Source organism: Ammodytes marinus, assembly GCF_949987685.1.
Source record: "Ammodytes marinus genome assembly, chromosome: 3".
Lineage (NCBI taxonomy): Eukaryota > Metazoa > Chordata > Actinopteri > Uranoscopiformes > Ammodytidae > Ammodytes > Ammodytes marinus.
Window position 1 is genome coordinate 21345738 of NC_137232.1, and position 26627 is coordinate 21372364.

The 26627-nt window shown below is 41.3% G+C and overlaps 3 protein-coding genes across 4 annotated transcripts; all 3 read right to left on the reverse strand.

Moving 5' to 3' along the window:
- Positions 1–409: 409 nt before the first annotated feature.
- trim59 (tripartite motif containing 59) lies at positions 410–6155 on the reverse strand. Of its 2 annotated transcripts, none has more exons than XM_080053739.1 (5): positions 6059–6155; positions 4178–4502; positions 3865–4086; positions 3547–3756; positions 410–2199 (listed from the first exon to the last, which is right to left on the reverse strand). In XM_080053739.1, exons 2-5 carry the CDS (start codon positions 4430–4432, stop codon positions 1570–1572), a joined length of 1317 nt encoding a protein of 438 aa, XP_079909865.1. In that variant the 5' UTR covers positions 4433–4502; positions 6059–6155; the 3' UTR covers positions 410–1569. The 2 variants fall into 2 exon arrangements, with proteins under 2 accessions (XP_079909865.1, XP_079909866.1); XM_080053740.1 differs by having other exon boundaries at positions 4178–4470; positions 6059–6074.
- A 485-nt stretch (positions 6156–6640) lies between these two features.
- On the reverse strand, positions 6641–18975 carry kpna4 (karyopherin alpha 4 (importin alpha 3)). Its single transcript, XM_080054007.1, has 17 exons — positions 18751–18975; positions 16943–16987; positions 16741–16830; positions 15621–15650; positions 15443–15495; positions 14551–14646; positions 14194–14279; positions 12655–12741; positions 12379–12548; positions 12118–12162; positions 11644–11775; positions 10798–10926; positions 10006–10110; positions 9846–9917; positions 9497–9659; positions 9283–9377; positions 6641–9028 (listed from the first exon to the last, which is right to left on the reverse strand). Exons 1-17 carry the CDS (start codon positions 18817–18819, stop codon positions 8933–8935), a joined length of 1563 nt encoding a protein of 520 aa, XP_079910133.1. The 5' UTR covers positions 18820–18975; the 3' UTR covers positions 6641–8932.
- Positions 18976–20302: 1327 nt separating this feature from the next.
- Positions 20303–22074, reverse strand: LOC307248400 (ADP-ribosylation factor-like protein 14; the record flags this gene model as incomplete). Its single annotated transcript, XM_080024798.1, has 2 exons — positions 20303–20611; positions 21766–22074. 2 exons carry the CDS (start codon positions 22072–22074, stop codon positions 20303–20305), a joined length of 618 nt encoding a protein of 205 aa, XP_079880924.1.
- Between the last annotated feature and the right edge of the window lie 4553 nt (positions 22075–26627).

Below are 26627 nucleotides of genomic sequence, written 5' to 3' on the forward strand. Positions count from 1 at the left end.
AAGTAGTGTGTAAGGGTTAGTCACTCTGAGGTGACTTAGATTTTTGTAAATCATTCACATATTTTTTTGTGAATAAAATATTTTGACTTGGCAGCCTGTAGATTCCAAAAAAATGTTAGCTAAACGGCAGTGATATGTCAAAGTAAACGTGGGGATGATTTACAATAGGCAATATATAAAATATAACTTGTGCAAGACCAGCACAAACAGCCATGTGTGAACACTGGTAATGGCTTTGACATCTTATATTTCACACTACAAAGACAACTTTAGCGAGCATCAGTTAATTGATCTCACGGCACCACTTTGAGACATACTGCAGCAACATTAATCAAATTGTCCTCCATCTCAAACTGGCACACGGGTAGCTTCAGAAAATGCGGTATAAACAAATAATTGAAACAAATTTATTATTTTTTAAATACAGAAGCTCAGAAATTTAGGAAATACAACCACTACAACAGGTTTAGGTTAAAAAAAAACATTTGTTAGAAATTTCTGACATTCATAGAAAATACCATTTGGTACGGTCCCACACATACAGTAACATGTAAAATCCTAGTTTGCAATCTGCATCTCGGCATACTGTCTGCACTGGTAGATCTTTTCTAAAGGCTGTAAGAATAATTTTATCAGTTGCACCCTTTGAGTAAAAAGAAACACTGTCCTCAGCAGGACCTATTGATCATGGTGAAGTTACAGTGCACTCCAATAAGGCTGTTAAGTGGGGCATCTTAAAGGCACAGTTGGAGAGGCACTCAGAGCGGTGCATCGCTGCAACATGATCTGTGCACCGCTATGTCTCGTTCCACTCATCAGGCTCTACAGTTCAAATACAGTAAACAGTAAGAAGATACACTATACTGGTGTCCTGAGCTTTGACACCACAGCTTAAATCTACTGAAATGTCCCACTGCATGATGGGAAAGGTCACTCAAGAGTCTCTAGACAGCGGTTAAATATTGAAGGTTGCTTTCTCCAAATCTTTTATCTATGTAAAGAAATTTTTTAGTTTGTGTTTTATTATGATGATTAATGATTATTTCAGTGTGACCATAACGGATAATAATACAATCACAGAGGAACAAAACACTTGACCATAACACTATTCATAGTTATAAAACATATAGGGCCAGTTTCGCAGACATGGATTAAGCCTAGTTCTGGACTAAATTGTACTTTCAATGGACAATCTCTATTCAAAATTCCATTTAGTCCAGGACTTGGCTTAATCCATGTCTGTGAAACTGGCCCATTGAGTAACAATTCAAATGCATATAAAAACATTTCAAATATATAAACAAAACCATTTCAGGTTACATAAACAGATGAGGACAAGTTAGAATAGATTTTTGAAGCGGACAGCTAAATCTGATATCTGTTTTAGACTTTTTTTTACTATTAAACTTAGAACATCATCATAACATAACAATTCATTCCATAAACCAATAGAATGAATAATGCACATCCATAAATAGCAGGCTTTAGGGTGATGTTTTTCCTTTTACAGGAACGGAGTGAGGATTTCTTTAGCTTCTTAATAATACTTTGGAGTTTGGTCCCCTGTTTTTAGTGGGATGTCAGAGTTTTGAATAATGCCGGCAGCTGCTGGAAGGCCTTTTCTCCCACCGATGAGAGGTGGGCGCTCCATCTTTCCACGGCGGCCTCCATCACGGTGTAGGCCGAGCCCGCCGTGTCGCAGACGGACGCGATCAGTTCGCTGCTGAGCCCGTGGACCAGCTGACTGCACTGAGAGAGCAGGGAGAAGCCGAGCGACGCGCCGCCCACCGGGTTGAGCCACAACGCCGCCAGGAGCAGCAGCAGCCCCAGCAGCACCACCGAACACGTGGGCTTCAGCTCGCGCCACAGATCCTGCAACCAGCGGACGTCTGGCCGATCCCTCGCGGCGTCCTGCTCTGCTTCCACCGCCGCGACGGTCTCCACGCCGCCGCATCGGGCGCAGCAGCACACCTTGGGGACGGGCGCTTCCTCCAGGCTCCCGATGGTCACGGCGGGCCAGTGCTGATGGAGGAAGTCGGACGCCCGCGGTGTGACGGACAGGTTGATCAGCGAGGGCAGAGGCGTTTTAATGAAGCCCTCCACCCGCTCTCGGAATAAATGCACCTTCTCCAGGAAGACCAGCGGTGAGTCCTCCTCCTCAACCGAGGAACCCAAAGACACCAGGTCCAACTGCTCCTCCTGCGGGGAAGCAAGACTGTCATGGTGCTGCTATGGTACACCCTGGGGAGCTCTGAAGACAACATTTTATCGACAGTCTCATATTCAATTAACTTCTCATCAAGCAGAAATAGCAATCATTTGCTCGATCCTTCATAAATCTTGAACACATTTGGGGTTTTGTTTGTCAGAAAAAACCAAATCCACAAAATCCTTCCACTTATGTGATTTGGGGAGTGGGTTGCATGATAGTAATTATCTGAAAAGAGTTGGGCATATTATCAATCCTAATGAAAGATAATGTTGTTTAAGTTTGATAAACTTTACAGAAATGTGTTTAAGATGAGGCGGGCTATACTCTGGTTCTTATGACACAATATGAACCAATCACGTCAGTTCTCTGCCAGAGTTTCCTAAAAAGAAAATGACTTGCCATTGAGACGGTTTGATACGGCCTGTCAAGCAGTCTAATTTCTAAACAGTTTTATTATATTTATTACATTTATTTACAGATTTTTGTAAAAGCTGATTGAGACACCTAACTTTGATATCACTATTGATTTTCACTCTTTTAGACCAGGTTTCCATGGGCTTTAAGTTCCACTTGTTGAGGACATGTTATATTCTGACATGTTACAGAATGAATGATCGATTATGAAAATAATTGTTGGTTGCAACGCCAAACATAATATAAAACCCACTGAAGTATTTTAACCAGAATTTAATGTGCCAGACCAACACGTCATGATCATAGTGTCAATGCTGCATTTATAGCATATGGGAGTTGTTGTAGTTACTAGTTTTCCATTTGTAAATAGACTTTATTATGAGACGGCGACTGACACATGTCTGATATCCTACATGGTGCTAAATAATTGGTAGGTGCCTGAAAACCAAACATCTCATGTCAGCCAAAGCTCATCATTCAAAAGAAGCTACATCCAAATTCAATGAGTACTACTGTGCTTACTTGTCAGTGCACTGTATTTTATCCTCACACCAAATCTGAAATCATATAGAAGCCTTGAGGCATGCACTTCATTAAGATGGGAATATCTTCCATCTCTATCTGTCCCATATGACATGAATGCAGCACATGTGTGTGTGCACCAGTCGCTGGCAGCAGTTGAATTTAAGACCATCTGAGGCACTTGTCATAACTTTGTCTGGTGCTCAACTCTTCAGTGAGTCAGCAGACATTGCATGGCTGTGGGGCACACCATGAGTTTAACGACCGAGAGTTGGATAATAACAAAATTTTTTTTAAAAAATCAAGGCATTTTTTTTTCGGGGGGGGGGGGGGGGGGGATCTGTAAATTCACTTTAAGTGCCTCATTATTGGGAAAAACCTGAGAAACACACACACACCTGTAGCTCCTTCACTCTGTGGATAAGTGGGTCGTAGGCCCGAGAAACCTCGGCACCTGCCTTATCCAGGGCCTCCAGGAAGCCGTGTCTCTTCCGGGCCAGAGCCACCTCCAGTGTCTGGAAGAACTGGTTGACCTCCAGTCGGTCCTGCCGAACCAGACCCTCACAGCGAGCCTTCTCCTGCTGCAGCTGCTCCCCCAGCTCACACACCTGACACAGGGACGGAAGGAGAGGCCAGTCAGCACAATAGGAAGCTCATTTTTTATTTTCCCTAGAAGATGCTTTTTCCTAATGTCCACAAGCTTTGGCTCCCCACACCTGTGCCCATCTACGCTCAGAGAGTCTGGCCAGCAGTAGCGACGGGGTCTTTTTTTCTCTGATGAACGCTGTCTGCAGGTCGTCTATGGGATGGCCCTGGTGCTCGCCGACAGTCAGACACAGGCCGCAGATCAGCTGCCGATCCTGGATGCAGTACATGTTGAGAGGCTGCCTGTGGTGCTCCTGACAGGTGGGGGGTCGCGGCTCACTTTCACTCTGGTACTGAGAACAGAATGTGTCACATGAGCACAAACTCTGAAGCACAAAAAGTATTGATATTTAAAACTGAAAGGAAGACATGTTTCTCTCCTACTTTCTCTATGATGGCCCGCAGACACACATTGGTGGGCAGAGCGTCCACGCCGGCCGGGGGCAGCTCCACCACGTTGCGACAGACGGGGCATTTGAGCGGCAGGCGGAGCGGACGCCAGATGGAATAGTTGGCGGACACCTGGAGCAAGTTCTCCAGGCAGCTCTTGCAGAAGGTGTGTGAGCACGGCAGGACTCGAGGGTCGGCGAACAGGGAGTAGCACACGGAGCACGTTAGGTCCTCCTCCAGGTTATCCATGACGGAGACGAGAGGTCGCGGTTTAAGGAGAAGAGAATCTGGCAGGACAGCAGGATGGATGAGAGGCTACCTGTTGCACCGGGTTTAGCAGAATACATAAACTTGCTACAAGTGAACATAACCTGGTGACTTTAAAAAAAAAAAGGACAAATTGATTTAGTTTAGATAGTCAATCCACAGAAAACTGATAACTTGTTTCATTTATTTTCCAAGCAACACATAATATGTGAAATGACGCTTTGTTTCTGTCATAAAAAGACAGTAAAGTGTCAGTTGTATTCGAACTGTTTGAATATGAAGAAACTTACTCCCTCACACTAAATACACAATAATTGTTAAAAATTATATTCCAATTGATCGATAATGGAGGTTGTTTCAACCACAACTGGGTAAAGTAAAACAAACATTCCTTGAGTGTGGCCTTTTAATGTCTGTATAAATGACCAATCTCCAGTCCCCCAGCATGTGACTGTTAGTGTTACACAGTATAATATGGGCTTCCCTATTATCATTAGGAGGGTTGGGCTGTAGGGATTGCCTCATTCAACTAAGTCAAACCAGCATGTGTTATAGAAAATATTTTGTACTGAAAAACAAAAAGAACAGCCAAAACAGGGCTCAGCTCCTATTAGAGGGTCAGTTATGGTGTGTGCGTGTGTGTGTGTTCTCTCGTTACAGGCAGCACTGCAGTGACAATAGGAGGCCTTCTGCCAGCACCCACCCAATCCCAACACACAAACACACACACTCTTTGTGGTGAGGACAGGCCCTTTAGCTATCCTCATAACCTGATCCCAGTATGGAAGCAAATTGCAGTCCGTAAGGCGCCCAGATTCAAACAGGTAACGGGTGTCCAGTGGTGGCCCCATCAATAAGATCAGTCAAGTTCCATGTCAATTTAAGGTGCACTACGCAGTTTCAGAGGAGGGGGATTTGTTTGCAGAGCCTGCAATTGGTTTACAAAACATATTCAATCTACATATAATTTTTTGGACTGAATAATTCTATAATAAATCCAAACGAAATGAATTTGAGGAACCTGGAACCAAACGTAAGACTAGAATATGTTTGCAAACCAAACTGTGGGCCCTGCTGCTGTAAACAACAGTGGAACAGTTCCAACTTCAGTGTTCCATGGATCACATTTCCCCGTGAGGAAAGTTTGTTTATTCAGTTATGAGAATTTACCTTAGAAAATGTTCAATTCTCTGACACACCCAAAGTTACATAGTGCATCTTTAAATTAAATGATATACACATGCGCAACCTCTGTCACTTTGTTTTCATTTTACTCTATACTATTAAACAACTTTACGGATAGGTTAGCATCAGCAAGTAACTTGTGTTCGTTTAACCCTCGATTATGTTTTATCTTAATCAAAGACAGTTAACTGCTCTTTTTTAACAAGATGCAAAGCAGACCAACAGCCTGTGTCCAAATTAATTGGTATTTTATTCAGATTTCAACTAAGTTGGCACCTCTTTTAGAAAGGTCACGTTACAAAACATTCCAGTTGTTGCAACTTTTTATCAGCAACTCTAGTCTTGTTTTATCATACGTTTTAACGTCGGTGACACAACGCACACAATTTTAAAGTTAGTTTTGAGCGAGAATGTAACACTCACCGTCTGCCTCGAGCACTGTCTTTGGTCTTTCCACAACAGGAGCTCTCATTTCCTGTTCCTTCCCGTGCCGCATTCAAGTGCTCTCAGTAAACTCATCATACTCAGGGCGGCAGCAGATGGAATGGGGTGCAAATGCGAAAACTTCTTTTTTAGAAAATATTAAATTAGTGGAGTAGAAAATGTTTTAAATAAAATTGTAAACGTGTTATGTTTTTCTTTTGATGCTCGCACGAAGTAACATGCATAGTACGCGTATAAAGTATTTACAACTTTAAAGTGTTGACTGAAGTAGTCCACCTCTCGAGCGCTAAATTTCCGACAGTTACGAATGCATAATTTTTATTTTCTGTAGTGCGCATGCGGATTAACGATCTCCCAGGCCAATCAGGCCCCGCTTTTTCTCTATTTGAATACAAGGTCGACCGTTGAGACCTTTTATATGCTATCTCTGGTTGAGAGACACATTAGGGCGTTTAGCATTTGTACAGGATTTTTAAAATGTGGGGAATGAAACGGAATAAAAAATAAATAAAAGGCATTAAACCACACCACTTCTTCACAACAGACCACACACAAATCCCGTTTGGGTTTCACTATTTATTTTCTCGAAGACAACCTATCCTGTGTAGCCTATCTCCCAAAAACTTATTTTTTCTGGGGGGTCAAAACCACTTTTTCTTCTTCCAGGTCAATATTTTAGATTTGAAACCACACGTTTGCTAACAAGGAATGCTGCCAAAAAAAAAAAAAAGAATACCCCTATGTTTCAACAGAAGGTGTATGAGCACAACGTGTAATCATTTACTACAGTGTTTGAAGTTAACACAAAAAAATGGGTAAGCAAGGGTAAGCTTGTACACCTAGCTGGTATAAGAGGAAGGAGTATGGGGCCGATAATTATGCAATGTACTAAAAGGGTACAGCAAAACTTGTTCATGGGTTTATCATTCAGGAGAACCCACTCAGGACAACTCCTGTCTGACCCATTGGACACCCTTTGACCTTGAGAAAAGGGAGATTGAATCCCCTCTTAGTCTATCTGAGATACATTAGCAGATTAATTACTGCTGCTCCTGAAATAGTCATTATTTTCTCAAGTATCACTAAAAAGCATAATTGGATTACTCTCGAAAGACAACAAAGATTGTGGTTGAGTGATGCATATTGTAAGAGGTTGTTGGCGGGTCAAAACCTATGAAACCGACCAACACACCTTCAGAAAGACTTCGGTACAGTCCACTTTGCAGTACATGTGCAAAACCATAGATTATTTAGCAAATCGGACACTAGTGAGGGGTAAGGGGAAACATGTAACATTTAAGCACAGTTTTACTTAAAAAATGAAAATTACACTGTATCCACAGCCTAAGGAAACTAAAATACCCTAAAAATAACTGTGCTATAGTTTAGTACATGCAAAGGTTATGATTCACAATCCTACGTTAAATGGCCATTGTTCTCTTCTCCCTTGGTGATAAGTCAAAGCTATGGAAACAATACTGCAAAGCAGGGCTTTTGCTGAAAATTTAAGAGAAATGAATCAAGTGTCACAAGGGGAAACAGGTCATTTGGTTGATTATAGTGATGGTGTCAGAATTTCACAGCATCAAGCCCATGTCTGGTGCGTAGGGTAGGGATTTGGGCGGGAGGGTGGGATACGATCGTCATCAATCACCTTTACAGAAGCAATGAACCTAAAAGCTGAAAATAAAAAGTTTGGTAAAAGGAATACACTGGAGGCAAAACAAGAAGAAGCCCAAAAGCCACCAAATGCATCTTAATACAATGCACTGCTGCTCCACACCTGCCAATAGCATTGTCCAGTGTCAATTAATACTAACTTAACAATAATTGAAAACAAAACAAGAATCCTTGTGATGACGATTACTTTTTTTTTTTTTCCATATCCAAAGCTCTTCCTTTCAGGGACTTGAGGATCAGCCTTTCTTTCCAAAGGCAGAATTTATTTCCTGAAACCTTTGCTAGCCTCTTTGCGTTTCGTTTTCTCAATTTTGTTTCTCTTCAGATGTTGTAATTTTTTTTCTCCATTTCCCGTCCTTCTCTGCATGCGTTCTCACCCAGCCTTGCATACTTCCCAGTCACGCACGCAGCCAAGCACACACAACTCATCCGTCCATTCTCTCGCACATGCGACACGCGCAGCCGGACTCCTGGCCCCGCCCGCCAAGGGGGGAGAGGATGGTGCCCCGTGGAAGGGCGTCTCGTCGGAGGAGATGAACCTGGCTCCTCAGCACTGAGTCCAGACATTCGTACACAATGGGTCCATTCACACACATGTCTGATAGCGTGGCCGATTGGGGGAGGGGCACATTGAGGGTGGCGCCCTCTGTAGTCGGAGGACCGCAGGATTGTGATGGTTCGTGGTTCATCTCAGTTCATAATTATATTCATGTCTGCATTTTGTCGTTTTGTAATATTTCTCAAGATCTCTTGATTTCTTATTTTTTGTAGATGTCCTTGGTTCTCCCCGGGCAGACTGAGTTTTTGTTTTTGTTGTCATTTGAAGTAGTTTTTTTCCCGAAGACGACAGCTCCGATAACGCATAAGTTATGTTGGCATGTCTCTCAACGCATTCGATGTAGATGTTTGTTTTTTTGCAACATGTAGCCACTCATTCTCACTCGCACCCACTCGCCATCTCAAACTTCATTTGGGCTGGTTCCCCTGGAATGCCAAATGAAATCCAAACATTTTTCTCTCAGATAAGATGCAGCCATGGATCCCACGAGCCAAGCACAATGGATCAAATTTCTCACACTCTCGCTCTCTCTCTCACTCTTTCTCTCCTAATTTTTTTTATGTTGAACAGAGTGCTGCATCGTGAACAAAACTCCAGAATACCCCAGATGCCGTCTAGAACTGGAATCCCTCAGCTGGCACGTTGGCGGAGTTAAAGCCGTAGGTCCCGCCCTGGATGGCTTCGGGGACCAGGCTGGTGTCTTCATCGATCTGAACCAAGAGAGACAACGACAGTTAGCAACATACAGGAGATCAAACACACTTGTGTTGAGTTGTGTTCACTGCATCATAAGTGAACAAGTTCATTCATCAACTCTAATGTGATCAAACCTTTAACCCTTAACCATACAACACAGCAAAAAGAAACAGAAAATCACTATAACACAAATAATTTTCACTATAGTGATGAAATCTACTTTTTTTTTAAAACAAGAAAAAAACTGCATCTGCTACTTGTAACTTACATCATCAGACGAGAAGAATTGATCAATAATTTCGTAAGCCAATTTGTAGATATCTTCATTTTCGTGATTCTGCAGTTGCTCCACTTTTTCCAAACCTGGGAGGTAGAAAAAAACCTTGTTTGAACTTGAACACCTAATGTTAATTTATTCCAATATATAAGAAAATTATTATATATTTAAAAAAAAAAACATTGTTGGTACAAGCTGAACATACCTCCGCATTCCTCAATAAGGTTAGCGATGGTTTCAGCCTCATCGTCTGCCATCTTGAGGATATTGCTGAGGCCGTCAAGAACAACCTGCACGACCTGGGCGTCCTTCACTGTCAGCAGGTTGCAGAATGGCGGGATCACCTGCTTCTCGATCAGGTGTGCAACCTGTAAGGCAAGCAGGGAGACCATGAACAACTCAACTAATCTGACATCGTGGCAAAGGAATGAATGCTAACCCTTTACATTTCACCATTACATTTGAAAAACAAAAATATATATAGTTTTCCACACTAACATCGTTTTTGAAAACAGTTTTGTGATATGCTTCAATGTCAGAAATAAGGTTAGTACCTGATCTTTCCTCCCACTTATTGTCAGGTTGCTGATGGCCCAGGCTGCTTCCTTCTGAGTGCCAAAGTCACCCTAAAGAAAATTGAAAAATACATTAGTGAGTGATACGTATTTCTTACTATATTCTTTCCAAAAACACAAAAGATGAATAGGCACACACTTTGTCGAGCAGGTGAATGATCATGGGAACCAGCTTGGCATCGATGACTGCCTGCACCTGCTGCTGGTTGCCTGCTGTGATGTTGGACAGGAACCACACTGCCTCCTGCAGGACACAAAGCACAAATACAGAGAGTCAGTGAGAACTTTCTACAGTGTCTACCCGTTCTGATCCTTAACTTCTCAGAGAAATCCCCTGCCAAAGACACTGACTGGAATGAAACATGATTGTCCATCAATGCTTCTTCTGGGGGAGCTTAAACTCATCACAATAGAGTGTGACTCTGAACAGGATCAGAATCCAGAGGTCCACTCTGAGAGTCAGACCTCTGGTCGAGACAGAGTGCTATGGGTCGGGGCTGGGGCTGTTTTGAGGCTATAATCATTGTCCAGGTCACAACAAGATGGGGCCTCTTTATCTTTGCCAGTGACTGGTCTCAGATGCACTCCGATGTCAGCAGAGGACACATGGTCTTCAGCACCCTCTAGCCACCAACCCATGGTATCACACATTCAATCACATGCACACAGACTTGACCAACCCAAACCCTCCCCAACCCCTACACTACAACTAGCCAGCCACTAGGATCCTCTTCGTCTTCTTCATCCTCGCGGTTCTCCATGTCGTCGATTGATACAAGTAGCTATTCTGTCTAGATCTTTCACACAGCATGCATACTAGCACTGAGTCTCTGATTTCATCACTTCTAGAGCAGAGGGCACATCTTGCAGTAGTTTTGAGTTGTGTACATGTGTAGGAGGAGGAAGATAATTGAGGATGTATGATTATTACCTTGTTGATTTTCTCCTTGGGGTGTGTGAGGAGAGCGGGGAAGTGGCCTAGAGCGTCACAGTTGAGCACCACCTGGGTCTGTTCGTCTGTGCCGGTCACTATGTTCCCGACGGCCCTCAGGGCGGCAGTCTGGGTGTGGACAGAGGAAAAATTATTCTTCAGAGTCAAAACACAATGACAATTGGAAGAAGAATCTTTAAACGTGTAAAGTGGTGTTTCTCTGATGGTTCAAGTTGCATCAATGTTGTGCTATGATATTAACAATTGTATTGTTTTTGAGGCCTTTCAATGATTTATGTATGGTGCTGATGCTGTTATGGAAAATATCTACAGTCAACGCAGCTTGAGTAACATAACTGAATAGCAAAATAAGTTATATTCATTTGATCCCAGATAAACTCAGGTTGCGTTGCGTTCCGAATCGCATACTTTCTACTATATAATATGTAGAAAAAAGATTTAGGATGTCCCGATTCTTGTGGCCAGATTTAAGATGGTTAGAAGCACCCGGATGTCGTACTTCCTCCGGGCAAGATTGTTAGTGTTGAAAACTGCATCCTATTTGGCCGATTCTGACCCACAATCCAGTGTGCACGTGAAATGACGTCACATCGACAAAGGCTCCATATGAAAATAAACGGGGATGCGCCGGATATAAAAGCAAGAGGCAAGATCAAGGCGCAATGTTATGATAAAATAAAAGAGTAAAAGTATGTCCCAATAGTATGCCTACTGCAGCCTAACTAGATTATTTTTATCGTCGGATGTAGTATGTGGAATAGAAAAAAGAAAGAGTATGCGACTCGGAACGCAACCTCAGTGTCATGCCTTGGTGTCTCTTCATACCTGAACTTTGACCTCCTGGTGACTGAGCAGAGGAACCAGGTGAGGGACGATGCCGGAGTCGATGACCATCTGGATCTGCTCGTTGCCGGCGTCCGTCAGATAGGACAGAGCCCACACTGTGTCTACCAAGATCTGGAGGCAGCCAACAAGGAAAGAAAGGAAGCCACTGACTTTTTTTTCTTCTTCTTGCAATCCCATCCTCAGATCGATGTAATTTAACGGATTTTTTTTTTTGTGGGAATACTGCGCTGCTTAAAAAAAACCTTTTGTCACACAGTCTATGTTAAAAATATGTGATAAATCAGGGCAGGAGTGGTACCATATTTCGATTCCAGCCCTCTGACGTTTGCTGCATGTCTTCCCCCCAATATCCCCTGCTCGGTTTCCCATCTATCTCTCCACAATATCCACCAAATTGCCAATAAAATATATAAAATAAAAAAAGAAAGCGCATAATAAATCAAGTCTACTTACACTGACATCAGTGTGGTGGATCAACACGCAGAGAGCTGGCAGGATCTGAGAATATAGACAGGTGGAATAATTAGGAAATGACAAAAGAAAAAACATCAACGTCCATATCATGTGATTTATAAAACACCTTAATGACCTGCTTAATCTGTATTCATTGACATCCCTCTCTGACTATCCAATCATAAACACTGAAATATTGTCTTTCCATTAATAGATAAAGTGTTATTCTGGCCCTCTCCCTACTTCTGCACACATACACACCTCCTGGATGGTCTCCATGGGTGGTGGAGGGTCCTTGTGGCGGCACAGATTGACCATGACCCAGGTGACATTGCGGAGGAAGGTGATGGGTATGGAGGGACTGATGAAAGAGAGCAGGGGCTTCACCACGCCCAAGCTGATCACATAGTCTCTGCATTGAGGGCCATCACCTACAAAGGAAACACACACACAAACACACAAGATGGAGCGCGTGTCGTCTCGTGATTGACTAAATGTTATTTTTTCAAGTTTGTGGTCGCACCAACAGCCACTCACCTATGATGTTGCCGAGGGCCCACACGGCCTGTTCACACACGTTCTGGTGAGGAGAGTGAAGCAGCCTCAGGAAGAGGGGAACAGCATCTACACAAAGTCAAACAAGACCGGTCTCAAGCCTCTACATATGAAAAGAGCCATGTTCATATCTTTTTACTAAATGGTGTCCAAATAAATTCAGATCTTTAGAAACAGATCTTGAAAGGAGAAATGCACAGCCACTATGACATACACCCATAAAAGGGCATCATTTCACAATCATGTTGGTAGTAAGTATTAATGCCCAACATAATTCCGGTAAATATTGATACAATATGTTCTGCAGACATTTCTATTTTTGAACGGGTGCAATTGAGCATGTATGAGGTTTTCTTTCCTTGTATGATGGAAACATATCGTTCACTCAGTTATGAAATAAGATAAAGTTGTGAAGACATCAGATGCCACAATATAAACAATAAGAATATCAAGCAAAGCAAAGTTAAGTCTAAAATGTTTTATAAATGTGTAGTCGTTTTTCCTTTGATTGAAAAATACAAAAAGGTCATATTTCAGCATAAAACGGCACACTGCACCGATATAAATTCAGCAGTTATCTGAGCTTTCAAAATCTTTAATACATCATGGCAAAGATAAGAAAGAAAAAATTGGTGTGTTGTAGGGCCCGACCGATATGGATTTTTGAGTGCCGATGCCGATTATTTTCAGAGAAAAATTACGATAACGATCAAATCGGCCGATTATTTATTTTTAAAAATCCCCAAAATATATATTGAAAAAATTTACTTTTTGAACCCTTACATATATATAAATACTTGTTAATGTCGATAGGTGTACAGGAACATTTTATTTATTGAAATATGCATTATCTAAAAAAAATAAAGTGTTACAAAATGTCTAAAGTGACACAATGCATTTTTACACTCAGACATTAAGCATTTTATGTAAATGCACCCAACCCTCTGGAACTCCCTCCCTCCCTCCAAACATCAGCATCTCAGACAAGATAAACTCATTCTAAAGTCAACTCAAAACTCGCCTCTTTAAGAAAGCATAATTACACCTGACTCCATTCCAAACCTTATCTTTAATTTGTCTGTATTTTGTTTACTTTTTCTATAAGTATGATTTTCTATATGTATGATAAGTGTCTTTGAATGACCTCCAATAAAGCACTATATAAATTCTATCAATTACTATTAACAGTCAAGAGATGACCAATGACTCTGCCATTGGTGTCAGGGGGAACTGTCAAGTGTGAATGAATCCAATGTATTACAACACACCTGCTGCTGCTGTTAATAGGCTATAAGGATTGACCTTATAGCCTATTAACAGCAGCAGCAGGTGTGTTGTAATACATTGCATGTAGGCTACTTCCGGGCAGCAAAGCATCTCACTCAACATGAAAAAATAAAAATCGGCAAAAATCGGCCATTTTCTGCCGATTTCGCAGAGATGTGCTATAATCGGCCGATTAAATAGGCCGGCCGATATATCGGTCGGGCCTAGTGTGTTGTGAAACCATAAGGCACTTACTGGACTGGACCACAGCTTGGGTCTGCTCTGAGGTACCAGATGCTATGTTGGTTAGAGCCCAGGCCGCCTCAAACTGCAGGGATGGGCTGCAGAGAGTTGAGAGATGGGATGTGTGACTGGACAGTAGCTTTACACAGTAAGGAGAATGGCTGATGAGTCATTAATACTTCTGCCATTCCCGGGGAGATGATAACTAGCACACATTTACATAACACAGTTCAGATGGAGGCTGGGCTAAACCCGGGATGACTAGTTTGCATAACTTTGAAATATACATAAACTCAACATGAAAAACTTGAGCTATAATGCACATGAAAAAAAGCCTGGTTCACCATTAATTACAGTCGGCTTACTTACTTGTCATCTCTGTCCAGGCAGTGCACCAGTATAGGAAGGATCCCAGACTTAATCAGGTCATCTATGGGAGGGTTACGGTCACTGGACAACAACTTCCTACAAAAACAGACAAAACAAAGGGCCATTACCCACACATTCATACTTGCATAGCTTTACTGACACATAGATACAAGAACCAATTGCATCTACAGAGAAACAGCCAAAGAATGTGACCTGTCAACACGTCACAAATAAATCACAATCCCAGTGACTGTAATCACAGAAGATGTCAACTTGCTCATGAGCCAATTTCAACATTACACAACATCACAGCAGAACTTTAGTATCGAGATCAAGCTGGGGGAGAGGGGGAGGCTTCAAAGGGGGAAAGGAATAAAAGGCAAATATAAAGCTAAAGTATTACCCTGGATTTCATGAATTCAGCGACCTAGTGCTGCACCTGACAGGACATAACGAGGGCAGAAACACTAAGCCGCAGTGCCATTTATAATGTCCATTAATCAGACTAGGCTGACTTACTGTAAATCACCGCTGTCTAACCAAGCTGGAAAAATATTCGGTCCCTGAAACTACAACACTGAACTTGTATTTTCCAAGAGGCCATAAATAGTAATCAGAAAAACTTTTAAGACAAAATATCGGTATCAGCCTCTCTGGATCACAAATACCACATGACCCAGGTGTGAATAGGGACATCTGAGCAACAAATCGTGTTGACGGTCTACTTTGCTTCCACACCACAAATTAACTGCACCAGCTTGTACTTTTCCCGTGGTTTTCAAACCAGCCCAAAATATCCACACTAAACAGAATCTGTGTAGCAAACCTAGACACAACTAATGCTGTTAACAGACAATCAGCAGTTAGTGTTGTAGTTGTAGTGTTTTTCTACCTGGCAGCCTGTACAGCACTCAGCTGGATTCCCTGGTTATCACTGGTGGCATTCTGAAAACACACAACATTTAAAACAATAGATTATATCTATAGAGTCTGAACAATATACGTTAGCATAATCATTTTAAAAAAATGGAATAAGCTGCAATAGGTAAATTATTTAACATCCTACTTACTTGTACTATTGCTTCAAGAGAGGTGTTTTGCTGAAAAAGAAACATTTTGGAAAGTCAGGCATTTGTAACACAATAATATGTACTATCAAAAGTTGTGAAGATCATCAGTAACAGTATCAAATGAGGATGAGCATAAATCTGTTAGCATCCTACTTTACATTAAAAACAATATACGCTCCAAAAATTATGTATACAAGTCAACAAAGCACCACTGAGAACGGCGAGGGGAGGGGAAACGCATCAGAACAAGAGTAGTGACTTGCATTCTGGATTCTTGGTGGTGTAACAGCCAGCAGGCTGGATGTGCAGTCAAGCATTCAAAATGATCATTTGCCAATTGGCAACCTCACTAGACACCCTCTAAAGGGAGTTCAGAGCCGTCTCTGGTAGGGACCCCAAGTATTACGCTCTATCAAAGACTGGGGGCCCTTTTAGATAAAGCTAGCTGATGCCTTTGATAGCCAGCAGTTGGAGCCGATTGTCTGTAAACCCTCAAATAATAAGGGGGACAGTAGAGTCACAGTAAATTTAAAAAAGAAAAAGAAAGCATAACCCTTGGAGCTGATTTACATTTGTGTTTACATTCAACAGCTGTGGGACAAGATTAAAGAGACTACTGTGGCCTAGTTTGGTCCATGGACATAGCACATTGTTTGTAAGAAGAACTTACTTAAGGAAAAGCGGGTCCAAATAACCACCACAAAATGGGAACCAAAAACAAATGCGCACAAGGCAAAACAATCTGTTATTTTAGACTGACTGCAGTCATGCCTGGTTTGTTTAGTATTTAAACGAGATTGGCCAGCACATTTTTTCCCCACAAATGTCTTGCAGTGAGTCAGAGCAGCACGTCATTGTTGATAAATTGCTAAGCAGCTCGTTTTGAGTCAGCCCCTCTCATTACCAACGGGCGTTACTGTGATTGAATTTCTGAACTGCTGAGTCGCCATTTTAATACAGCAATGCCGCCAAACGTAGAGCCCCTTAAGTGACGGAGGGGTTCTTCATCCGTCTTATTTCTCATGACGTATGTCTGCTGCTTTGCCAAAGCTGGATACACAAAGTGATGACTACTGAGACTTTAACTGTGGAGTTCTAAGCCCTATTGCAGGGGCCGTACCGATCTGAAATCTCCGTCGACGTCGGAGTCCTCGCAGATGTCCTCGTTGGGAACGTTTCTCCTCTTCAGAAGGTGCTCGTCTCTTTTGTTCTGTTGCGGAGGGAACGGAAACATCAATCCATGTGTGTACTCCAGCAGAAATTAATCGTGATAACAGGGAAAGTTCAGCATCTTTCAGTACAATATTTCAAACGATATTTACCTTTCTGAGTTCCACCACGACCTCAGTCCTCTGTCTTCTCATAGTCTGTGGGTTGAGATAGCATGTGATCAGTATTCAACAACAAGAAACTTTTAATTCCAGAGAAAGTAGAACTGGCTACAACATGCAATCTAGGCATAGGCTGAGATCAGGATTTAGTTTGTGCTACCAGAGCAGATCAGCAGCTTCAGTCATACCCTAAGCCTTTAGTCAACAGTGCATACACTGCATATATGACAGCACCCAAACACACTTCACACTGGCTTGACTGAATACAACTCATCTTAAGTTAATGCCAGACCATTGTATGTGCCCTATCAAGATAGCCAACCCTCACAATCTGACGTATGCCTTTTTTTTATTATTATTGTTCATACCCATGATAAACACAACAGTCACAATGATGCGATGCACTCAGTTGCTAATTTACTTGGCACATTGAAAGCAGTGCCGCAATAAATTCTACTTTCATGAAGGCTTTATGTTGAGTTCTTGGTGAAACCGTTTCAGAGAGATGCAGGTTCATATTTATGTCTTTATTAGCCTGTAGACTGTGCCGCTGTTCTGATATATGCCGTTATTATTCATTATTTAGTCTACCTGCATTGCTATGGATGAACTAGAAAAAATATTAGAAACACCTCTCAGTATGATAGAATGTAACACTATATTGCAACATGGCCTTGAATATTAATCAACAACTTTCTGAAACAGTTTCAACTAAATCTAACATTTTAACCTTCATGACAGTATAGTTTTTTTAATTAGTTTTAGCCAGGTGTACCTAATACATTAGCAACTGAATAAAAGGCCTGTGATGTACTGTATGTTGATAAAGTTGAAGTTCATCAATTGGTCGGTCATCAGTGACAGGCCTCCCACCGCGAGTGATACCTTCAGTTGTAACACGTTGCTACGCAGGACAACTTGTGTGCACTGTACAGGCCTCGCTTGCAACAGCGACTACTTGTCAAACAGGATGTGTGAGTATTTCCTGCTCATATGTGTTAAAGGCAGTCCGCCTGAAAACAACATCGCCCACTGATGGACCCCACGCTAGCTAACGTGTAGCTCTGATCTCTCGCGTCATGTGGCCGCGATAACTAACACTTAGCTAGTCGCCTTAACATCGTTTTCCACCAGCCCGTGTCACATTAGCAAACCACGCAGTCACATTTTAAACACTACGCCACAATTTAGACTGATATAGGTAACCGGCCAGCTAACAAGCCGACTGGTTTCCGCCATTGTTTTTGGTAATAAAGACGGGGGATGGGTGGACCTGCAGCCACCAACACCGACCACCGAGCTTAGCTAGCATGCTAGCACGCAGCTTAGCCGACTGCAGTATCAAAATAACACTAATCTGACGGTGTATTAGCTTGCCAATCAAGAGAGTATTGGCCAGAAGAACATCCTATGGTCATATACATTTACTTTTTGATACACATTGATCGTTTTCACCGGCTAACAGATCGACTCAAAACGACCCGGAGGGCGCTTTACTTAAGCTAACATGTCCCCCGCGGGCCCTGGCTAGCAGCGGAGGCAGGGAGCTCCGACTAGCTCTTGTGACATGTTTCGTAACCAGCGCGGGCTCATGGCGCAGTGAAACCGGTGAAACCCGAACGGGGAAAAAGCCCGACCGAGGCCAGCGAGATAAAACACGGTAGCTGGTGGAGGCCCAGGCCGAGGCTTTGGGTGCAAAGTCCCCGATGGTGGAAATTAGTAACGACGTCACAAGGAAGCCAGGAGGCGAACCTGGCCGCGGACAAGAGAGCTTCGACAACGATCTGCACAACTTTTACCTCCAAATCACGGCCCTTATTCTTGAAATTCTTCAGCCGCTGGTTGTCCAGTTTCTCGTTGTCAGCCATGTTAGCGGGTTTTCTTGTTACGGTGAATACAGTTGAACTCGTGGATTTCGCTCGTGAGCTAGCTACCCCCCTTTTCTGGTTCCCTTTTCTCAGCCTTTCGTTAACGGACTATTTTTTGCTGCTCTGTCCGCGGTGCATACTGGGAATGCCGGTGGTGGAGGGAGGGCAGCCTCGCTCTGGCGTAGAGGAAGGGTGGGGAAATCCCCTTCAATCTCATTGGCTTCACTCTTCACATCTATCTGCAGGGCGCGCCACTCAACAACATATAAACTCAGATGGATTATCATTATGTACAGTCGTGTACAGTGACAATCAGCGTCCATTTTATTTTACAACATAGCCTACAGTTGTAGGCAACTAGGCTACTACACTCAATGTACATTTCATTTTTAATGTAATCTCTACATTCTAAGTTTATTTATTCATTTAATTTGGTTGTTTTTTCACTAGGCCCTTGCCTATGTGTTTATGTCATTAATCTTTCTCCAAATATTTTTTTTCTTCATCTCTTATGTTGCTTTGATAAAAGTGATCCAAAATTCCATTGCCAACCATTAATAATTTAATTTTTTTTCCAAGTGAGAATAGCTATCGTGAATCTATAAGTGTCAATTGATTTTTTTGTAATTGATCTACTGCTTTTTGAATGGTTAAGTAGGGCTATACCTTTATTTGTGATGTGGGCCTGAAATATTAAAGGTGGAATTTCTTCTTTTTGTTTCCATTGACAGTGTTTTCAGAAGAAAAGAGAGTAGCCTCGGCCTATATTGTGCAAAAATTAAAATATTACTTTGGAAGCTCAAATTACCTTTTTGTAATATTTATTGAAACATCCAAACTCACGAAAACAATCCCATTCAAGTTCAGATATTTAACAACTTTATTCATCCATGCAACAAAACACTGAAACATGTCGGTGGACCATTTTGACACACACACACACACACACACACACACACACACACACACACACACACATGTTTTAGTCATCTTTGAGTTGCTGAAGAAAGTCTTTACAATTAAACATATGGCAGCAAGACAACACAATTTAAATAAACCTTGTGTAATATAGTTAACGAAACACAAGCACATACCAATATGCCTTTATGTTTTATACAAATGAATACAAATAAATAAAAATGGAAAAGGCACAAATGGAAAACAACATTTCTCTGAGCCACAGAAACATGACAGACAGAGTTTTTCTGTTCTTCTCCATGTGCTGTATGCAGACTGTCAGACTGTATGTGTGTTTGCAAACAGCCTATCAGATGGTGACACACTGGCTGTGTCCCTAAAGTTTTCCAAGAAAACTCATAGTTTCTTCACCACCATGACCCAAAGACAATCGGTCTTCACCAGTCTTGAGTAAACGTTTCTTTCTGCCTCAGAGATGATCCGGTCTTCCGTTTTTTATTCTTGCCACGGCGAGTCCACAGGCGAGAAGGAATGTGAATTAATCTTCCCAAAAGATTTTCCTGCATCATCTGTTGCAGATGAAGACTTGTTTCACAGTTGAGATACTGAAGCCCTTGGACTTCATCTTAACCTTGATGTCCTCTTGAGTCTGTTTGAATGGAGTCTTCAACAGATACACTATCCTCCTGAAACCTTCCTCCAGTCCCATGCCGGTGGTGGCTGAACAGGGCTGGATGAACCAGGCCCTGCCTCCACACACTCTCGTCAACTCCAGTTTCAGGCAAAGGGCTTCAGTGCTTAGAGATCCCTGAAGGTCCTGCTTGTTTGCAAGGACCACAAGGGGAACTCCTCGGAGACTCTCGTACCTCAGGACCTAGAAAACAAAAATTCCTTTAATTACTACAGTCGAAAATATTTTATATTATATTATATTTATCAAATATAATATACAACAATAGTTTTTAGAGGAACCTGACAACTGTATGAAGATATTGTGTTTTGCTACACATCCCATCAGGGGAGCTCTTTACTTAATTATGTTTTTTCTGCATTGAGGCGTAAACAAACGTGCAATTATATAGTTAGCAACATGCTGTAATGTAGGCTAGTTGTATACAAAGACAAGGACATTAACAGCGTTTATTAATGTATTTGACAACAATTTTAACTACTTTGTATGCTGAATCTGTAACTGGAACATAAACAGCTGAATGATTGACAATATAAAACAATATTGATGAAATATGATATTACGTTAAGCTGTTTTTCTTTAAAGAAATATCTTCACTTAAAATACAAATTTAGCTGTGTTTGAGCGATTGCTCTGTCTGTGTGCACTGTTTGTGCATACTGTCTGTTCTGTTTTTGTTGTTGTACTTCTCTATTCTGTAAAGAAAACAAAAATCCAATAAATATATGGTTGAAAGAAGAAAAGCAGAGATATTTTGCAAGTCTAACATGAATTAAAACATTTTTTTTTGTCAAACTACAATTTCCAAGCTCAAGAATTAACCTTAGAGATCCATGTTTCCTAATGAGACTCGAATGCGATCTGTTTCTGTAATTTATCATTATATGTAAAAAAGTAAAAAAAAAAAAAAAAAAATCAGTTAGTTATAGTTGTCAATATATGCATTAGAAATGTTCTAATATTTTAGTATAGCTACAATATAGTGTGTCCTTTTGTGTCCGATATTGTTTTTCACAAAAAAAAGGTAATTACTCAGGGGAAAATTCTTAATAAAAAATCCGATCTATGAATATGCACATTATTGTTAATTTCAAAGTGTTAACTTGTGGACAAAAAGAGTCTGCAGCTGACATCTTTTTGTCAATAAAAAGTCCACAATTACAACAATGCCTGTGTCAGACTCTGGATAAACATTTTTCAGAATGATGAAAGTCAAACAGGAAAACACATTTTTAAGTGCTCATGTACTGCTGCTTGTGAATGCTCAATTGAGGTGTTAAAGTTTTCACCCTCATCATGAAAATTTCAAGTAGACCTATATTCTCTGACTTATTTACCCGATGAAGTTCCTTGCGGGCCTCATCCAGCCGCCTCTGGTCCCAGCTGTCCACCACAAACACCAGTCCGGCTGTGTCGCTGTAGTAATGCCTCCAATGGGGCCTCATCTTCCTTTGGCCCCCCACGTCCCACACCGTCAGGCCTGGGCTGCTTCTGTCTGTCTCCAGTGGCTCCACGTTAAAGCCCACGGTTGGCACGGTCACCACGCTCTCGTTGTACTTCAGCTTGTAGAGCAGGGTGGTCTTCCCGGCTCCGTCCAGGCCCAGCATCAGGACCTGTTCCTGAGGCTTGGATTCATGCGTGCCCATGTCCTATTATAAGTACAGCTTGTGTCAATACCGTGAAAACTACAGCTCCCTCTTCTGCTTGTATGGTGTCTGCACCAAGTGGCTCCCTTTGTACGGCCTATCTGTAGCTTAGTGTGTTCGGACTCTTCTGGAGACTACGATCAGTAGCCTATGCTTTATGTATACACTGAGCAGAGTAAATCCCACCCCCTCTGTTGTGATGATGGGATTCCTTCTGTCACTGCGTAGCTTTCAGTAAGGCTATTTATATTCAAAGTGACGGTGCAAAATAAGTGGGGCTGAATGCAGTGCTCTAGTTACAGCAGCATAGTTAGAGGGGTGACACATCACACCTGCCCCAGATCATCACACACACACACGCACACACACACACACGCACGCACGCACGCACGCACACACACACACACACACACACGCATGCACGCACACACACACACACACACACACACACACACACACACACACACACACACACACACACACACACACACACACCAAAGGCAAGGAAGTCCATGTTTGGCACAATGGGAATATTGTTGTGTGTCTTCCCAGCTGGATGTCCCAAAGCTATGACATCACATGGACATTTCTCTGGAGTAACCCTCGTCCCAGCGGCTGATGGGTTAATTAGGTTTTATCTTTAGACTGACATGTAAAGGCAGAAGGTACAACTTCCGGAAATCTCTTTCTTTCTCTCTTTCAAAATTGTTTCTAGTAATTTGTTATTCTTCTCAAATGAACACGCATGTAGGCTACATAAAACGTATTCAGAATTATAATGATAGACTACAACACTGCAGTAATACTGTATGGACTTGGGGGTGTGTTTATGGGCATGTGGCTCTTTCGAATCAATTTGAGGAGTGCCTATGGGTTCGCATGTTCCACATTTTATCACAAGTGTGTAATGTACTGCACTGGTCCTGGTCATGCCTCTGTATCAACCTGTCTTCGTATTGGTCCTTGCCTTGATTTGGTCTTTGGGTTTAAGTCAGTGTGACTACAACACTGGCTGCAGCTGTTCTCAGTATTATTAATCTATTTATTAACTAGCATGATGATTAACTATTATCATGATGTCAGTGGTGTAAATGTATCACATGATCATATATTTTACATATATTTTATTGTTGGTATATATATATATATATATATATATATATATATATATATATATATATATGTGTGTGTGTGTGTGTGTGTGTGTGTGTATATGTGTGTGTGTGTATATGTGTGTGATAGGATGTGTTTTTCTGTGAGCTGACACTGAGCAAGATTGAATAACACAGACTGCATTTTAAATCTCCAGTCACACATGGACAGTCAGTCACATGTGCATTCTCTTTACTATAACCTCTCAAGCAGTCACCATCCATTGTCATATTGATTTGCATTCATCACTCATCGTCATGAAACAAAGCTTCTGATCGATCGTGCTGCAGGATCCTGTTTATCCTTGATTGTGAGCCCTCTTGCTATTAATCAATCAACTTTTGTTGCTCAAGTGAGAGTCAATGGTACCCTATCAAGACGCTTTCACATTCATAAGGGAACTAGGCAAGGGGACCCAATGTCAGCGTTGATCTTTGCTATGTGTATGGAACCCCTTGCTGAAGCAATCAGGCAACAAGACAACATAAAGGGATTAACTATAGGCAGGGCTGTACGCTTATTTTTTAAAGTGGTAGCACTGGTGCTAGCAAGCAAAAAAAATCAGTAGCACAAAAATAAATTTGGTAGCACACAAAGTATGATCGAAAACTTGCATAACCTTAACCCTTGCATTTCGCTCTAATTACCTTTGAGCATGTCATCTTGGTCTCATTTGAGATTCTCAATTAATATTATTTCCTAGTGTGTGCAGTAATAATTGTAGAAAAATTAATAGGGGTGCACTGATTGCAATTTAGACAAAATAATCTAACCTGCCAATTGCAATTTGGCAGGCTGTCGCACTAGTTAGGGTTGCCACCTTGGATTTAGGAAAAAAAGGGACACTTGAATGTTTGGGGCGGAGGGCTCGGCCATTATTAGGCTACCAGTTCAGACTGACCAGTGTAATGACCTATAATAACCATACACACCTACAGTGCTTTTTACAGTATAGGCTAAATAGGGAGACTGAGGTGGGTGGGGACCCTGGACCTTGTAGGGGGGCCCCGGAAGAAAAAAATGCAACCTTTTAAAGTAAAATTCATCAATCTGGTGCACTTTGAGAATAATATTGCATGCAACCATGCCCAGGGGCCCAAGGGCTCGGGGGGGGGGGGGGGCCTAAGCCAGAAATACTGATAGTAACTTTAAATGTTGCATTGTCAAAGAGCTCAGTCACTCATGTCAATAACAGGGTCCAACAAGGAATAGCCTAAATATAAGGAAATAAATCATCATGGCCCCAACTAGGTGACAAATAGAAAAGCAAGTGCAAAACAAAAGCATTATTAGCTCTGTCTAAGGGGCTTCATGAGGGACAGCTAAGCCCCCCACACACAAACAGGAATAAGCTTGCTATGTGTAAATTCTATACTGTTCATGAAAAGTAGCTTTCCACCCTGTATATGTTGCAATGGGCCCCTCCATCATATAACATGAGTCTGCAGACCAATCTACCGTACTGTTTTCACAGTTGCAGAGTAAAGAGTGCCTGTTTAAGAAAAATAATGTTCCTTCTGCAGCTCAAGATTTGATTAAAATGTTCCTCTGCTCTGATGCATTTAACTTTAAAACGGTACAAAGAGTCTGGGCCCATTATCTCATAATCCGTCTATGAACCAACTGGTTTCCACAATCTTTTTTATTTTCGCGGGCAGCATGCACAAGCATTATTTATTAAAAAAAAAAAAAAAAAAAAAAGTGTGGGGCCCCACACAGGGTCTTGAAACGGGCCCCGAGATCGTTAAGACCGCCCCTGCCCGCCCGCCTCTCCGATGCAATAGCTGGCGCAACAAACTCCTCGGCCAGTGTGAGACGGCCTTAACTACTGAACGAAGGAAGGAAATCAAATGAGGTTTTGGCATTTTCCCCAAAAAACGGGTCACAGCTGGTGAAAAAAAGAGAACAATTCTGGGAAAAACGGGACGGGTGGCAACACTAGCACGAGTGCGATTGGAGTTGTATTCATCATCGCACGTGATCAATTTCAGTAGCAAATGCGATCAAAACTGTCGCACTGTACAGCCCTGACTATAGGGCAAGAATCTCATAAATTAGCATTGTATGCAGATGACATTATTTTATATCTTACTTCCCCTGAATACTCACTCCCAGAACAAATGGAAACAATAAAAGAATACAGTGACCACTCAGGATACAAAATTAATTAAAATAAATGTGAGTCTTTATGCATAACAACTGACAGATTACTCTAAAGGAAACCTCAGATTTAAGTGGAACCAAGATAAACTGAAATATTTAGGAATAATAATCCATAAAGATTTAAGTAAAGTTCACAAAGTTAATTATCAGAATCTAGAGAACAAAATCAAACAGGATCTGAACAGGTGGAAAACTATACCGGACTCTCTTTTTAGTAGAGTAGACACAATTAAAATTATGATACTCCCACAATTCCTTTTCCTTTTTCAGAATCTGCCAACATCAATTCCTTCCCAAAGTTTTAAAAGATGGAATGGCATAATAACTAAGTTTATATGGAATAACAAAAGGAAAAGGGTCAAATTTAAAACATTAATAAAATCGAAAGAACATGGTGGACTAGCACTTCCAGACCTCCAAACCTATTTCCATGCCACACAAATAAATAACATAATGAAATGGACTAACGATAATATTAAAGCGAAGTGGCTTCCGATAGAAAAGGAACAAACTCCATTTTCAATAAAAACATTACCATTAATTGATAGAAAAGATATGACACAAAGGAAAGGGCAAAATAGATGGATTAACAATACTTTATGTAATTGGAAACAAATTTGTAAAAAATATAATATAAATAAGGAACTATTCTATCTTAGAGAAATGGCATGGGATCCAGATTTCAAACCAAACAAAATGGACAGTGTCTTAAAAGTCTGGTCCTTAAAAGGACTACAAATATATTCACAAATAATAACTAAGCATGAAGTAAATTCCTTTGATGATATTTTAAAGAAATATGATTTAGTCCAGTCAAATTTCTACAAATATTTACAGCTTAGAAACTATATAAAAACCTTTCAAAAAAGAGCAGGCATCCACGAGCAGCATCCCTTAGTACAATTTATGATTAAAAGCTATAATATTGACATCAAGAATACACTTTCCAAAATATATAAAACACTACAAGAAAAGAATGAAACACAAGACACGGTGGCATTGAAGTGGAACTTAGAATTAGGGGGACAGTTAAAAGAAGAGGACTGGGAAAACATTTATAAAACAATACATAAAACAACAAACTCTAGGTTTTGGAGGGAGTACACATGGAAAATATACACAAGATTCTTTATCACACCAAAAATACAATCAAAGTTTAGGACATTAAATTCATCAGATTGTTGGAGAAATTGTGGGGAAAATAACGCAGACCATTCACATGTTTTTTACTTTTGCCC